Source organism: Ruditapes philippinarum, unplaced genomic scaffold (assembly GCF_026571515.1).
Source record: "Ruditapes philippinarum isolate M1 unplaced genomic scaffold, ASM2657151v2 ctg7096_1_1_1_1, whole genome shotgun sequence".
Lineage (NCBI taxonomy): Eukaryota > Metazoa > Mollusca > Bivalvia > Venerida > Veneridae > Ruditapes > Ruditapes philippinarum.
In genome coordinates this window covers 23,362-41,507 of record NW_026862363.1, presented here as the reverse complement: position 1 = coordinate 41,507, position 18,146 = coordinate 23,362, and the positions used below count along the sequence as shown (strand labels likewise).

Below are 18,146 nucleotides of genomic sequence, written 5' to 3'. Positions count from 1 at the left end.
CTCTATGTGTCAACCTCTCTGGAAATAGTTTATCTAAATCAGTACGTATAGTCTGAAAAGAGTCTTTATATGATTTTTCAGACACACTTGTCGCTCCATACCCATAATGTCAGTGCTTTTTCTTCGTGATTTATCCTGAACACCAAATCGTAGATCGCGTGCTTGCCTATGATCGTAACTCATGGCAAGAGCAAAATAAGAGTAATTCACAGCAGCGTATGACATCATGAATGCTGTGGTTACTATAGGAGCTAAAGTGTTCACATCTCCGACCAGAACAAACAATAGAACAACTAGGGTAATTAGCACTAGAGAATATATAGGGACTTTGTTTGGTCCACGCTGAAAAGGGGAAAAAAGGAAATTTAGTTTAATTGGGAATTGCAACTTTTCCGTCAGAACAGATACAGTATATAAGAGAATGAAAGTAACTAATTGCTAAATATTGTTCTTGTGAAATGAAGTGCTATTTACAGCAAACTTAACACCTTGGGACAAGGGTCTTGGCTGCAACACATCATCTTGATGTGGTAGGCATTTATGCCAAGTTATTATAAAATCCTTCAATGCATGACAATGTTACAGTTTGGAAACTAATGTGTACCTTCAAACCCTTCTTACTAGCGTAAGAACCTTCAAACTATTAGAGTGACCTTGACCTTGGAGGTAGGAACATGGGTCTTACACACAACACTTCATCTTAATGTGGTAGATATTTGTGCATTATTAATTTTTAAACTCTTCAATGCATGACAAAGTTATAGTCCAGACATGAATGTGTGAAACTATAATCTATAATTGTGATAACGTGAACCTTCAAAATATAAGTGTGACCTTGACCTTTGAAGAAGGGACGTGGTTTTTGGACGCAACAGAATGTTGTCATGAGATATACATTTTTGCCAAGTTATTTCAAAATCCCTCAACGCATGAAAAAGTTACCATCTGGACATGATTGTTGTGTAAGTGGGGACACACTGACATGAGCCTTAGCAGCGACACATCGTCTTGATGTGTTAGACATTTCTGCCAAGTTATTTTAACATCCTTCCATGCATGACAAAATTACATCCAGACATGAATGTGTATCTTCAAACTCTTCTAAAGAAAGTGAGTACCTTCAAACTTTAAATGTGACCATGACCTTGAAGGTAGGAACATGGATCTTGGAAGCGACATGTCATCATGATCTGGTAAACATTTATGCCTAATTATTTCGAAATCCTTCGATGCATGACAAAGTTACTGTCCAGACATGAATGTGTGTACCTATAAACTATACTCATGATAAAGTGAACTTCATAAAGGTAGTGTGACCTTGACTTTTGAGGAAGGGACGCGATTATTGGATGCGACACATTGTCTGAAGTGGTAGACATTTATGCCAATTTAATTTAAAATCCTTCCATGCATGACAAAGTTGCAGGCGGGACACAAATGTTTATACCTATAAACTCTTTTTGTGATAAAGTGAAACCTCAAAATGTTAGTGAGACCTTGACCTTTGAGGTAGGGACATAATTCTTGGATACGACACATTGTCTTGATGTGCTAGACATTTATGCCTAATTATTTTAAAATCATTAGATGCATGTCAAAGTAACCGTCCAGACAGGAATGTGTGTACCTATTTACTCTAATTGTGATAATGTGAAAATTCAAAATAATAGTGTGACCTTGACCTCTTAGGTAGGGACAAGGTTCTTGAACGGGACACATTGGCTTGATGTGGTAGACATTTGGGCCAAGTTATTTCAAAAGCCCTCCATGTATGACAAAATTAGAATTCGGACATGAATGAAGTGGGGACGCCATACGGACGAAGAGACAAACAGACAAACGGTACAATTTTAATATGCCTCCCTTTGGGGGGGGGCATAAAAATAAAAGTATATCTGAGGCATAATAGGCCTTTATTTCATGTTTTCCAGTGTTTTATTGTAATATATCAGATGATTATATTCTGATAAACCACTAGTGAAATTTATAAAATACAGTCAACTATCGTTATCTCGACATCGCTTTTCTCGATATTTCGTTATCTCGATGAAATTTTGAAAGTCCCGATTTTCTTCCTTCTTTATCTATATTGAAAGTATTTGTTTATCTCGATATTTTTATTTCGATATTTTCAGTATCTCGATGTAAAATTTCAGCCCCAACAGTTATTTTCACACTATTATCCTTTGTTTATCTCGACTAATAGTTTTCCTTCAGACGTGTGAAAAACCCAAACTAGACGATAATTGCTCAATAGTGCTTGTCATAATGATGATTATGTTTATAACAGGTTTAGCAGCTTTTATAAAAGTTAATTTATTTAGCGTGTTGATTGACTTATGTACAAAATGAGTGAATTTTACGTTCTTTATAAATATTCGAACACTGTATCAATTCATTATGACTTTAAATGTAAATGAATAAGTGAAAGTATAGAAACGCTATTGTTGCAATATTGTTTCCTAACATCATCACCAAATCAATCAGCGGTCGAACAATCCGAGAAGGGCCCGACAACTAACTCGGGAGGATATCTGGATCAACCACTCTGAAAACAATGTTTTTCATTATATTGGCGTATTACTGAGTAAACCTCACTATGTGTTTTTATCACAGACACCTGTATTTCCGCTGGTAAACATCTGCTAATGTTACTTTGTTAAATATTGTCTAGGCCTATGAAAACAAAACATAGGGATATCAAAGTTTATTTGACATAAGGTATGCACATGTGTTTTGTAAAAATAAGTTTCTGCCTTATTCAAACCCTAATATGTTTATCTCGACATTTCGTTATCTCGATATTTTTTGGACGGTCCCGATGACTTCGAGATAACGAGAGTCGACTGTATAATTTTCACTGTAGCCGGACTATATCTGAATGCGGATGAAAAGAAAATTAAACTAAATGGAATAACAGGCAGAAAAAAATGCCGTCATAGGTAAAATTTGCTTCTTTAGGAAAAACAAGTCGATGTCACCATACATCATGTTAAACATGTAACAAAATTAGAGAAATTTAACAGAACTATATTTCAAAATTGATGATGTGACGTCATGATGTGATGACGTCACAAAGGAGAATGCGCGACGTTACGCGGCAAAATCAGTAAAAAAATACTTAAAATCACTTAAAAAGCATGAAATAAAAAGAAAATTTATTTCTTTTACATGTAAGATTTAAATATATTTCATTCGTGAACACCAGATAATATATTTTCACTCGTGGCTACGCCACTCGTGAAAATATTGCATCTGGTGTTCACTCAGTGAAATTATATTTCAATCTTACATGCAAAACAAACAAATATCCTCTATTTAACTGATTATGTCAAAAAGCTGATAATGGTAATCATTCTTGTGTTCACATGACTCATTGAAAATAATTTCAGAAAGGACAAATTAAATGTAACAAAGTTTCTGCACTACTTACACCATGTCCAAGTACTCTAATAATTGGTATAACATTTTCATTAGCTATGGTTTGAAGTATTCTCGGTGGGCCATACAAACTTCCCATACAAGCCGATACAGATGATATATACAAGCCAGCCAGCCACAAGAAACCAACAATGGAGATCTGAAAAATAACAATAATACAAACATTAGCTAGATTAAAAAGAATGCACAAACTTTGGTCTGATGGAATATAAAGAATGCACAAACCTTGGTCTGATGGAATATAAAGAATGCACAAACCTTGGTCAGAAGGAATATAAAGAATGCACAAACCTTGGTCTGATGGAATACAAAGAATGCACAAACTTTGGTTTGATGGAGTATAAAGAATGCACAAACTTTTGTCTGATGGAATATAAAGAATGCACAAACCTTGGTCTGATGGAATATAAAGAATGCATAAATCTTGATCTAATAGAATATAAAGAATGCACAAAACTTTGTCTGATGGAATATAAAGAATGCACAAACCTTGGTCTGATGGAATATAAAGAATGCACAAACATTGGTCTGATGGAATATAAAGAATGCACAAACCTTGGTCCGATGGAATATAAAGAATGCACAAACCTTGTTCTAATGGAATATAAAGAATGCACAAACATTGGTCTGATGGAATATAAAGAATGCACAAACCTTGTTCTGATGGAATATAAAGAATGCACAAACTTTGGTCTGATGGAATATAAAGAATGCACAAACCTTGTTCTGATGGAATATAAAGAATGCACAAACATTGGTCTGATGGAATATAAAGAATGCACAAACCTTGTTCTGATGGAATATAAAGAATGCACAAACTTTGGTCTGATGGAATATAAAGAATGCACAAACTTTGGTCTGATGGAATATGAAGAATGCACAAACTTTGGTCTGATGGAATATAAAGAATGCTGATGGAATATAAAGAATACACAAACCCTTGGTCTGATGGAATATAAAGAATGCACAAACCTTGGTCTGATGGAATATAAAGAGTGCACAAACTTTGGTCTGATGGAAATAAAGAATGCACAAACATTGGTCTGATGGAATATAAAGAATGCACAAACCTTGTTCTGATGGAATATAAAGAATGAACAAACTTTGGTCTGATGGAATATAAAGAATACACAAACTTTGGTCTGATGGAATATGAAGAATGCACAAACTTTGGTCTGATGGAATATAAAGAATGCTGATGGAATATAAAGAATACACAAACCTTGGTCTGATGGAATATAAAGAGTGCACAAACTTTGGTCTGATGGAATATAAAGAATGCACAAACTTTAGTCTGATTGAATATAAAGAATGAACAAACCTTGGTCTGATGGAATATAAAGAATGCACAAACTTTGGTCTGATGAAATATAAACAATGCACAAACTTTGGTTTGATGGAATATCAAGAATGCACAAACCTTGATCTGATGGAATATAAAGAATACACAATATTTGGTCTGATTGAATATAAAGAATGCACAATATTTGGTCTGATGGAATAAAAAGAATGCACAAACCTTGTTCTGATGGAACATTAAGAATGCAAAATCCTTGGTCTGATGGAAAATAAAGAATGCACAAGCTTTGGTCTGATGGAATATAAAGAATGCACAAACTTTGGTCTAATGGAATATAAAGAATGCACAAACTTTGGTCTGATGGAATATAAAGAATGCACAAACTTTGGTCTGATGGAATATAAAGAATGCACAAACTTTAGTTTGATGGAATATAAAGAATGCACAAATTTTGGTGTGATGGAATATAAAGAATGCGCAAATCTTGGTATGATGGAATATAAACAATGCACAAAACTTGGTCTGATGGAATATAAAGAATGTACAAACCTTTTCAGATATCATGTAGTCTTTATGCAAGTTCTCTCGCAAACATGTGGCTCCAATCACCAACGTAAATCCTATATACAGAAATGTTCTGAAAACAAAATGTACAGTATAGATGCTTTTCACATAGAAATAATTACCTCCCCGAGCGGCCACTTTGAGGGTCATTCCCAAATATATCATATGCTTAAGATTAGATAATTAGGGTAACTTTGTCACAAAATATGCCCATCACAAAAGCTTTTGACAGAGATGTGGGCATTATAGATATGCATTTAGGAGATATGCTATGGGCAATATCAGGACAATATCTGGATATTTTTTCATCTCTAGTGACCTTGACCGTGCAAAGATTAACCTAAATTGACATGTGTCACACTTGTAGTCATGATAGTTATCATTTGTGTTACAAATTATCAATAAATGATCACTAAATGGTTCCTGTTCACATCTACTGTTTTTATCTCAACTTTGGCCTCTCTATGTTACCCTGACTTTTGTTGCAGGAACCTGGATTATGTGCCCAATACTTTGCCTCAAATTGTTGAACATTTGTGCAAAGTTACATTAAAATACCCTGATATAAATGTAGTTTTGTTCTGGACAAGCGTTTTTTAATGACCTCTAAGTGTGACCTTGACCTTTAACCTAAAAACTTGATTCATACGCATGACAATGCTTCTTATAGTTGTGAACATTTCTATGAAGTTTCATTAGAATACTTCCATGCTTGTAGGAGATACGCTCTGCACAAAATCTCTATATTTTATCATCTTTAGTGACATTTACCCTGCATTTATTAACCTAAATTACTAGTACATGATTCTCGTCTGTAGTCATAATAATGACCATTTGTGTTTCAATCCCTCAATAAATGATGACAAAATAGTCTAAATACACCTTTTCATATTTTTATCTGAACTTTGACCCCTATATGTAACATTGACATGGCCACAGGACAACATTCTGCCTCACAATGGTGAACATTTGTGCCAAGTTATATTGAACTCCCTCAATGCCTGTAGAAGTTTTGCTCTGGACATGCATTTTAATGACCTTTTAGTGTGACCTTGACCTTTAACCTAGAGACCTGGTTCATGTGCATGACACTGCTTCTCATAGTTTGAACATTTCTATAAAATTTCATTAAAATCACTCCATGCAAGATATGCTCTGGACAAAATCTCAATATTTTATCATCTTTAGTGACATTTACCTTGCATTTATTAACCTAAATTAATGGTTCACACCTGTAGTCATTATAATGACCATTTGTGCTTCAATCCCTCAATAAATGATGACCAAATAGTCTAAATACACCTTTTAATACTTATATCTGAACTTTGACCTCTATATGTGACCTTGACCTTGGCCGCAGGGGCCTGAATTTTGCATTAGACACTCCATCCCACAATTGTGAACATTTGTGCCAAGTTATATTGAGATCCCTCTATAAATGTAGAAGTTTTGCTCCGGACCAGTTTTGCAATAAAGTGTAAGTGTACAAAGAATTATTTAAATAAAGTGCAATCCCAACCAGGATCTTCATATAAACTTGCTATAAACCAAGTTTGATTACAATATCTCATTCTCAGACTCAGCACGAAAAAAATGAAGGGCTTGGCTCCTTTTTTTAACCTTGCCTGATAAACTTTGTAATATCGGACACTTGAATGTTACTCTCTGTAAGTCGTTGATATTAGTAAATACTCACGATACACCTAGAGCAGATAAAGTTCCTCGTGGTATATTGACAAATGGTTCCCGTAAATCTCCACTCATGTTGATGCCTGCTAAAATGCCTGTTACGGTAGAGAAAAACAGACCAAATATAGAGAAGAATGTTTCCCCAGGTAGATAGGCTGGACCCGAGTTGTTATGTAGATTGAACTCTCTGTAACCTGTTACACCATGGTCTGAAACAAAAGCAAGTGGTCGTTAATATATATAATAAATTGAAAATTGACAGATCATTTCTTTGTCTTAAAATTTCATGCAGAACAAGTTTTTTTATTGTTAAACTGATGAAAGATTGTACAAAAGTTTCATAAACAACTAGTTTTTATTGTTATGATTGACTTGCCATTGTGTTGAAAGGATTTTTTTTCATTTGCTAACTAAAATATCAAAAGAGAAAAAATTCTTAAACAAAGCCAAACAAGGATCTCTAAGAAGCTAATTTGAAACTGAAAGACTCAATTTCGAATCCGTTCACGAGAACAACAATTACTGAGCAATGAATGGATGGTTTCTTGCTCAAGGAAACAACAGTGGCAGAACTTGACCGGGTTTGAACCAACATGGCTAGTGAACCTTAGATAACTAGTGTGACACGTTCACTAATCGACTATGCCGCCACTTGCCTACCTACCCACCTTTATTCGTATGTACAAATGAACCCTACCTTTATCCATGTGTCCAATGAACCCTACCTTTATCTGTGTGTCACAGGGTGAGAAAAATGTGCAGCCTGACCGGGACTCGAACCCGGGACCCTCGGAATACCGTTCCGCGGCTCTACCGACTGAGCTATCCGGCCGCTTACACATCTTCTCCCCTAAATAGTGAACAGTTCTGAACCGTGACATACTTCACCACAATATTGAGATTCGTCCTCGAATTTCACAAAGCTACAGAGCAATGCTTATTGAACTCTGAGCTATAGGCAGTCACGGCCCCACGTTGGGCGCCAAATGTCACAGGGTGAGAAAAATGTGCAGCCTGACCGGGACTCGAACCCGGGACCCTCGGAATACCGTTCCGCGGCTCTACCGACTGAGCTATCCGGCCGCTTACACATCTTCTCCCCTAAATAGTGAGCAGTTCTGAACCGTGACATGTGTGTACAAATAAACCCTACCTTTTTCCGTATGTACAAATGAACCCTACCTTTATCTGTGTGTACAAATGAACCCTACCTTTATCTGTATGTACAAATGAACCCTACCTTTATCAGAATGTACAAATGAACCCTATCTTTATCTGTATGTACAAATGACACCTACCTTTATCAGTATGTACAAATGAACCCTACCTTTATCAGTATGTACAAATGACACCTACCTTTATCTGTATGTACAAATGAACCCTACCTTTATCAGTATGTACAAATGACACCTACCTTTATCAGTATGTACAAATGAACCCTACCTTTATCAGTATGTACAAATGACACCTACCTTTATCAGTAATGTACAAATGAACCCTACCTTTATCAGTATGTACAAATGACACCTACCTTTATCAGTATGTACAAATGACACCTACCTTTATCAGTATGTACAAATGAACCCTACCTTTATCAGTATGTACAAATGAACCCTACCTTTATCTGTATGTACAAATGACACCTACCTTTATCAGTATGTACAAATGAACCCTACCTTTATCAGTATGTACAAATGACACCTACCTTTATCTGTATGTACAAATGAACCCTACCTTTATCAGAATGTACAAATGAACCCTACCTTTATCTGTATCTACAAATGAACCCTACCTTTATCAGAATGTACAAAATGAACCCTACCTTTATCTGTATATACAAATGAACCCTACCTTTATCAGTATGTACAAATGAACCCTACCTTTATCTGAGTGTACAAATGAACCCTACCTTTATCAGTATGTACAAATGACCCCTTCCTTTATCGGTATGTACAAATGAACCCTACCTTTATCTGTATGTACAAATGACCCCTACCTTTATCAGTATGTACAAATGAACCCTACCTTTATCAGTATGTACAAATAAACCCTACCTTTATCAGTATGTACAAATGAACCCTAGCTTTATCAGTATGTACAAATAAACCCTACTTTTATCAGTATGTACAAATGAACCCTAGGTTAATCAGTATATACAAATGAACCCTACCTTTATCTGTATGTACAAATGAACCCTACCTTTATCAGAATGTACAAATGAATCCTACCTTTATCAGTATGTACAAATGAACCCTACCTTTATCTGTATATACAAATGAACCCTACCTTTATCAGTATGTACAAATGAACCCTACCTTTATCTGAGTGTACAAATGAACCCTACCTTTATCAGTATGTACAAATGACCCCTTCCTTTATCGGTATGTACAAATGAACCCTACCTTTATCAGTATGTACAAATGACCCCTTCCTTTATCGGTATGTACAAATGAACCCTACTTTATCAGTATGTACAAATAAACCCTACCTTTATCAGTATGTACAAATGACACCTACCTTTATCAGTATGTACAAATGACACCTACCTTTATCTGTATGTACAAATCAACCCTACCTTTATCAGTATGTACAAATGAACCTTTCCTTTATCTGTGTGTAGAAATGAACCCTACCTTTATCTGTATGTACAAATGAACCCTACCTTTATCTGTGTGTAGAAATGAACCCTACCTTTATCAGTATGTACATATGAACCCTACCTTTATCTGTGTGTACAAATAAACCCTACCTTTATCAGTATCTACAAAATGAATCCTACCTTTATCAGTATGTACAAATAAACCCTACCTTCATCAGTATGTACAAAATGAACCCTACCTTTATCAGTATGTACAAATGAACCCTACCTTTATCAGTATTGCAAATAAACCCTACCTTTATCAGTATGTACAAAATGAACCCTACCTTTATCTCTATGTACAAATAACCCTACCTTTATCAGTATGTACAAAATGAACCCTACCTTTATCAGTATGTACAAATAAACCCTACCTTTATTTGTATGTACAAAATGAACCCTACCTTTATCAGTATGTACAAATAAACCCTACCTTTATCAGTATGTACAAAATGAACCCTACCTTTATCAGTATGTACAAGATGAACCCTACCTTTATCAGTATGTACAAATAAACCCTACCTTTATCAGTATGTACAAAATGAACCCTTCCTTTATCAGTATGTACATATGAACCCTACCTTTATCTGTATGTAGAAATGAACCCTACCTTTATCTGTATGTAGAAATGAACCCTACCTTTATCTGTATGTACAAATGAACCAACAAAGAAGTCCATCACTGAGAGGAATAATACAAACAGCAGTACTAATTGAAGTCGAATCACCCATTTAACTCCTGCTATATTTATACCTGTTAAAACAAAACAGAAAATGAGTAGCGTCACGACAAAACCAACATAGTGCGTTTGCGACCAGCATGGATCCAGACTAGCCTGCGCATCCGCGCAGTCTGATCATGATCCATGCTGTTCGCTTACCAATTCTATTACAAGTAGAGAAACTGATAGCGAACAGCATGGATCCTGATCAGACTGGTCTGGATCAATGCTGGTCGCAAACACACTATGTTGGTTTTGTCGTGACTCGGCTCAAATTATTTACAACAATTTTTTTCTCGTTCAAACAAATGAGCATGTTAAGATTTTAGAACATTATTATTATTATTATAAAGTTTTACTGGTTGTAAAATAACCTTGGCGTTTCCTCTATATCCTAATACTAGCAAAGGTAAAAATCTAGTTTAAACATATTAACCACAAGACTGTGGTATCTTCCTTACAACAACCTTTAGTAGGATTCAGGCCCGAAATTGTGACATTAAGTAAGCTACCATTACCATTATCAATTTAGCCTGAGAGGTTAAAAATCCACCTTAATAAATTGATTAAAAAATTGGTACAAGACCATGATATAAAACGATGGCTTTTTCATGCTTTGATAGATTTATAGACAACTATATTGCTCATTCGCTTTCTCAAAACATACCTACACACAAAATCTTATAACATACCTAAATGCATATTCTTAAATCATACGTACACAAATAATCTCACAACATACAAAACACATACCATACCTACACATAAAATCTGATAACATACCAACACACAAATTCCCATAATATAAATACACAAATTATAACATACAAACATATACATCATATCATAACTATGTGCATATCATAACATACATACACATATAATAACATACCTACACATATCATAACATTCCTACACACATACCATAACATACCTACACAAAAAATCCCATAACATAAACACACAAATTACTAGTATAACATACCTACACACATATCATAACATACCTACAAACATATCATAACATACCTACATACATATCATAACATAAATACACCAGATCATAACACGCTTACACATATCATACATACCTTCATATATCATAACATACCTACACACAAATAACATATCTACACACATGTCATAACATGCCTACACAATATAATATACCTACACACATATCATAACATGATTACACATATCAAACATACCTACACATACATCATTACATAACATGGCTACACACACATCAAAACATAACCACACACATAAAATATCATAACTAAACATATATCAGAACTTACCTTCACACATATCATAAAATGATTACACATACCATAACATGACTGCCTACTTATCATAACATGCCCACACACATAATCATAACATGCTTACACATATGATAACATGACTGCACAATTATCATAACATGTCTACACACATATCATAACATACCTTCACACATATCATAACATGCTTACACACATATCATAACATGCTTACACACATATCATAACATGCTTACACACACATTATAACCCACCTACACACATATCATAACATACCTACACATATATCATAACATACCTACACATATATCAGAACATACCTACACATATATCATAACATACCTACACACATATCATAACATACCAACACACATATCATAACATGCTTACACACATATCATAACATGCTTACACACACATTATAACCCATACCTACACACATATCATAACATACCTACACACATATCATAACATACCTACACATATCATAACATACCTACACATATCATAACATACCTACACATATCATAACATACCTACACATATATCATAACATACTTAAACATATATCATAACATACCTACACATATATCATGACATGCTTACACACACATCATAACATACCTACACATATATATCAGAACATACCTACACACATATCATAACATGTTTTTACATATCCTAACATGCTTACACATTTCATACATACCTACACATTATCATAACATGCCTACACACATAACATAACATACCTACACATATCATAACATACTTAAATATATATCATAACAAAACTATACATATCATAACATGCCTACACACATATCATAATTAACCTACACATATATAACATACCTACTCATATAATAAAAACCTACACACATAATCCCATATCATAGGGGCATTTGTGCGAAAGAGGTTAAGGTCATTGACTTCAAACCACTTACCCTTCATGCCTGTTGGTTTGAATCCCGACAGGGACCTTGGATTCTTTCATGTGAGGCAGCTATCCAGATAGCTTATGGAATGTTGCTGGCCCTTAGATAAAGTGCCCATTGTTACTGAAATAATGCATGGTATTCCTCAGTAAAGCTGGAAAGTTGCCATATGGCCTTTTTACTGTGTGTTTACTTGGTGCGACAAAGACCCAACCCCCCCCCCCCCCCCCCTTCCAAAAAAAATCCCTTAACATAATTATCTACATACATAATCACATATACCTAATCTCAACATACCTTTACACATAATCTTATAACATATCAACAAAATAATCCTTTTTACAAACTTAAAATCTCAAAGAAAAAAAACTTACCTAAAAGAAGAATAACAAGGGCGATAGCAACGCCTTTGGCGATCCAAGGATTGTCAATGCCTGTCAGCCCCATGATTGATTCACCAAAACCCATAACTGACAGAGAGCATGTCACAGCCTGTGTCAGTAAAAAATTATTTGCAGCATTATGATCATGGTATTTTTCTGCTTTCAGGATATGATAGTATTTTACTTTCATTACAACCATGCTTATTATAAGTCTACAATGATGTTTGACCTCAACTTTAGTCAAAGACATGCTAAAATACAGAGCAAAGCAGTGATACCAACTTGTTACATTTGTATGGCATAACATATATATTATTTGTTACAGACATTTTTGTCAGGTTATATAGCCCTATATAAACGGCTGTTCAGGGTTATAACGCAATTTGATTAATTACTCTCTTGAAATGCACAGTAGCATAGTATTTATAACCTCCCTTGAAATGCACAGTAGCATAGCATTTATTACCTCCCTTGATATATACAGCAATGCTAATTCGACCTCCTTTGAACTTTTTATGCTCATTACTGGCAATGGGAATCACAACAATTACCGTCAAAGTGCATAACAGTACAGCACTTATTACCTCCCTTGTAAAGCATTGCTGTATAATAGTTATTATCTCCCTTTTAAGAAAAGAGCCGTGTCAGGACAAAACCAACATAGTGCGTTTGCGACCAGCATGGATCCAGACCAGCCTGCGCATCCGTGCAGTCTGATCAGAATCCATGCTGTTCGCTGTCAGTTTCTCCACTTGTAATAGAGTTGGTAAGCGAACAGCATACGATCTAGCACTGAGTATGTCTTTTAAAAATCTAGATGCAACATCAAAATTTTAAATATCTTTTATGTTTACATTGCATTGAAATATAAATTGTTTTCAATATTTATTCAACATATTTTCATATACTTTAGCCCATTTTGAGTGTTGCTGCAATTTAATGCGTGAAACCTAAAAAGATTTTAAGGAATATATAAAGCTTTCAATGTCTGACATTTAAAGCCCCCCCCCCATGTTGGTAATCTTGAATAATCTTATCTCTTGATATTTTGTCTGGTTTGTTGTCCCACAAGAAGTTAAACATGAGCTTTTTTATTTTATTTATAATATCTTTGTCTGGATTACTAAACTATTTATGGATTTAATTTGTCACTGACCTGATTATTATTATTATACATTCATACCACAAATATCGGCCGGAAAAGCGCCGACGCAAGTTGTGATATATGGAACGGAGACATGGTAAGAAGTATTTGTTGTGATAAAATTTCGTCGGGTCTTAAATTCATGGATTGACCTATCCACGAAAACCACGAAAATTCGTACCCCACAAATAATAATGTTTTCACCGTACTTGTTTATTTGAGTTTTTAAAAGAATTATGTTTGTTTGTTTTTACTGTATGCATATAAGGAAAATTAATGACACAACCGGGCAGGGGCCAATTTTGACCCCAGGGCTTTGCAACATATTAAGCAGGCGTGCGTGTGTGTGTGTGTGTGTGTGTGCGTGCAGGCATGCGTGTGTGCGTGCGTGTGTGCGTGTGTATGTTGGTGTGTGTGTGTGCGTGCAGGCGTGAGTGTGTATGTTGGTGTGTGTGTGTGTGTGAAGTTTAATAAGGGTCCATCAGAGCAAAAACTTTTGGTTTATGTGGCTATGGGAACAATAGGTAACAGTCTATTTTCTTTGATCCTTTTTATTCCGTAAAGTTTTATATGGCTTTCTTTTTTTTTTTTGGGGGGGGGGGTATGTGGCTTTTTAGAACAATACAATAGTCACATTATACCGATTTGTTAGAACGTAACCCCTACCAGGTACTGAGAGTAAGGACCCCGGACAGGTCACCATTCTTGCCCTTTCTTTATATTCTGTGACCAATAAGATACCCAAAAAATTAGGCGAAGTGATGAAATGGAGAGCCTATAAGTTCTATTACCTTTGAGCATATAAATCGTAAATCAAAAATAAGAACAAACAAGGGTGGTAGTTGAATGACATATCCTTAGCCGTGGGCATTTGTAGAAAATGCTATTAATTTTTATGTATAGATCAAATCCATTTATATATTCCTGCAGACTGAGGTTAGACTTCGGTTATAGTAGCTATCCCCGAGAGTTTGAAACCATTCCGTCCAATATTAGTGAAAAGATTCGATTAAATTGTTGCACGGACAAATAACATTACCATATTTTTCACCTGAGGATTATTATTTTGCCAGTGTTTCTTTTAAAAGTGTCCAGTAAGGGATTTATAGTTTAAGTTTGGGGGTCGTTATTCTACAGGGGGTCACTATTCTATGTGAGGGTCATTCTTTTACCTGTAGGGGAGTCATAATATTATGACCCCCGGTCATAATATTATGACCAGGAGTCATTATTTTATGTAAAATATTGACAAGGGGGTCATTATTCTATGGGGGTCAGTTAAAAACATTAAACCGGCTTTTGCTTTGATTAAACAAGCTTTAATTGTCGCATGGTTTCGAATGTTTTCTTTGTTCTTTCTAACCCATTATACTCAGTAAATTTCAATGGACATTTGAAAACTGCTTTGATATAACAGTGCAGATTTTTCATTGATTCATATAGGAAAAAAACTCATATAACACTTAAGATTTTTTCGCATCTTGTATATATCAGTGTAGTTTTTTCAAAGAGGCTCCAATGGGGAAGGGGTAACGAACATTCCCAGTAGACAAAAAAATAAATGAAAAAATAAAATAAACAAAGATTGAAATTGAAATTTATTGTCATATAATCAAAAGGTACATCCGCAAAATGAATCATTTCACTGAAAAGTGTACTGTAATACAAGATATTTTTAACTGTGAAATTCAAAAATCTGTTTCTATTTATAGTCAAAATGGGTTTCTGGCTTAAATCACTCATTCGGATCACCTTGGAGTTAGTAAAATATTTTTTCTATTAACAAATTGGACTTTCGCTTTGCTCCTCAGAAAAACAGTGAATTTTAAGGAAAACTTCCGCAGGAATTTTCGGAACTATTTGTAAAATTCGTGAAAATGAGTTTACCGATTACACCCTTTTCTGAACACTTTGACAAAGTAATTAGACAAGTGTTGTACATTTCAGGAAAGCAATAATGATACAACGAAATCATTGTTAGAAAAAGGTAAAACCTATTTTATCATATTTCTCGTGGGATTTACTACATGTAATAGAAACTGTTTCTTCTTCTTCTTTAAAATGTATGTATATTACTTTGTCTTTGTTCATAAAATGCTTAATATGTTGCAAATTTTGGCTCAGATTATATCTGAAAATTGTTAACTCTACATGGTCATCATTATTGACAATTTGGATTTAAAAAAAAAACTTTATGTATAAATATCTTAATTTTGCTAAAAATTATTATCCCTTTTTGTAAAAAGCCATTATAATATATTCAAACGGATTTATCTATTGTTAATATACACATTATTAAACTGTTCAGCTGATTTTTTGTAGCTACTTGGAATTTCAAAATTTTCTTTCTCATGATTAAATGCGCATCCTAATGATTTATCAGATGTAAATATAATTTTATTGTTAATTTATATATCAATATCATATCATTTATCACTAAAATTATATTTAGTATACTAGGACCTTACATATGAATCAATGTCTTCTCGTCTTCTCTATTTTATCTTACACGTAATGTATTTGACTAATTTTAGACATGTTTATTTAAAAAGTGTATCGTGTGATATATTTAGCTGTAAAATTTCCATAGCGGTTTCTATTTATAGTAAAATGGTTTTCTAGCTTATGAGTTGTTAAAATCATTTCCGCTCCGTTACTCATACTACGAAGCGAAAGGTAGAAGGATGTCAGTTAGGATATAATCTTAATGAGAAAGGTAAAATCTATTTTAAAATTACTCCTTGTGTAACCTTGTTTAACTCACTAGATTATAGTTCATTTAATTTCACTGTAACGTATAAAATACTTATGCATAAAACCGGACATATATTGAAAAAGATTAACGTTAAGATATAATGAAATACAAATTGAAAGTGGTTAATGTTAATTATAGCATAATAAAATACGAATTTATTCCCTGCGGTCTGGAGACCGCAGGGTATTGGAACGCGTTTAACTTTTGAGGCATGGAGGAGCACGCGACCTGTTTTCGGTACATGGAGGAGCATGTGATCTGCAAACCATACATGGTTGGTTAATTGACCTTTTCGATAACCTGGCTAAATACCGTTTGCCGGTACGTTACGGATAATCCTTTAGGGAATTAGTCAGAATTACACCTAATTAAGAACAAAAAACTATTACGTGATATTTCTAATTTTCTATAATTATGTTACCGTTTAAGGTGGAAAAACTTGAATGATGTGTTTGAAAATTATCTATGTTTCTTTATTATGTCTCCAAAATTTTACAAACAATAAATTGTTTATACTGAAAATCTACAAAATTAAAATATTCGTAGTGGCATCTGCCATAATAAATAGAGATATTTTCTGCGTAAACTTGTGTGTTTACTTTATTTTTTTTATTTATTTATTTTGCTCGGAATTATTCATAAAATGGTAGGCCTATTTAATCATTTTCTTAAAAAAGAAATAATTGTTTTATGTTCGACCTTCTCCGGTCATCAACGGTCACCAGTTTCCGAAGACCTTCTCCTATATTGATCTATATTCCTGATACAAACGATTATTTATCCCCCCCCCCCCAAAAAAAAAAAATGTTGAAATAGTTAAATGAAATATCTTAATATCATTAAAAATGTTCCCCGCAGGAAACCATTTTACTTGTATAGAGATTGGTCAAAGTGTACTTTGTCGAGAAATTTAGTCTGAAATAGTTATTAAATTTATTCACATTACTTAATTTATTTCCTCATGAACAATGACATTAAATGATACCCTAGAATAAGATCAATATTAAGACATTACTGTTATATCAGCAAAATTATTTATCAACTTTATAATTATCTATTTTTGCCTATTTTAACCCTTTTCCACATATATACGCGGAACAACGCACTTTCGACCCCCCCTTCTTTTAGGCCTCAAATAGTTAAAAAATGTCCTGTTTGGGCCCCAAACTCATGTTTTCGTTTGAGAAATGTTGATAAAAAAAGTGACCCCTTTTTCGGCGCGGCACCCTTACCAAAAGATACATCAGGGGGTTGCCAGAAGGGGGAAGTGTCCCATTCTGTCTG

The 18,146-nt window shown here is 34.3% G+C and overlaps 2 protein-coding genes across 6 annotated transcripts in view; one reads left to right on the top strand and one right to left on the bottom strand.

Moving 5' to 3' along the window:
* Positions 1-18,146, top strand: part of LOC132718814 (uncharacterized) — a 67,588-nt gene that overhangs the window by 37,661 nt on the left and 11,781 nt on the right. For 2 of the 4 annotated variants that reach the window (XM_060702551.1, XM_060702548.1), the window contains exon 1: positions 16,615-16,823. The exons of 1 other annotated variant lie outside the window; for it this stretch is intronic. In XM_060702551.1, coding sequence (XP_060558534.1) covers positions 16,815-16,823 — 9 coding nt within the window. In that variant the 5' untranslated portion in view covers positions 16,615-16,814. Of the gene's footprint in view, positions 1-15,858; positions 16,095-16,614; positions 16,824-18,146 lie in introns of those variants that run through there. One more of the 4 variants, XM_060702550.1, reaches the window with a different exon arrangement.
* On the bottom strand, positions 34-13,082 carry LOC132718815 (solute carrier family 12 member 8-like). Of its 2 annotated transcripts, XM_060702553.1 has the most exons (7): positions 12,955-13,082; positions 10,296-10,385; positions 9,570-9,593; positions 7,002-7,203; positions 5,291-5,378; positions 3,434-3,580; positions 34-342 (listed from the first exon to the last, which is right to left on the bottom strand). In XM_060702553.1, the coding sequence occupies exons 1-7, from the start codon at positions 13,046-13,048 to the stop codon at positions 34-36; spliced, it is 954 nt and encodes a 317-aa protein (XP_060558536.1). In that variant the 5' UTR covers positions 13,049-13,082. The 2 variants fall into 2 exon arrangements, with proteins under 2 accessions (XP_060558536.1, XP_060558535.1); XM_060702552.1 differs by lacking the exon at positions 9,570-9,593 and having other exon boundaries at positions 10,272-10,385.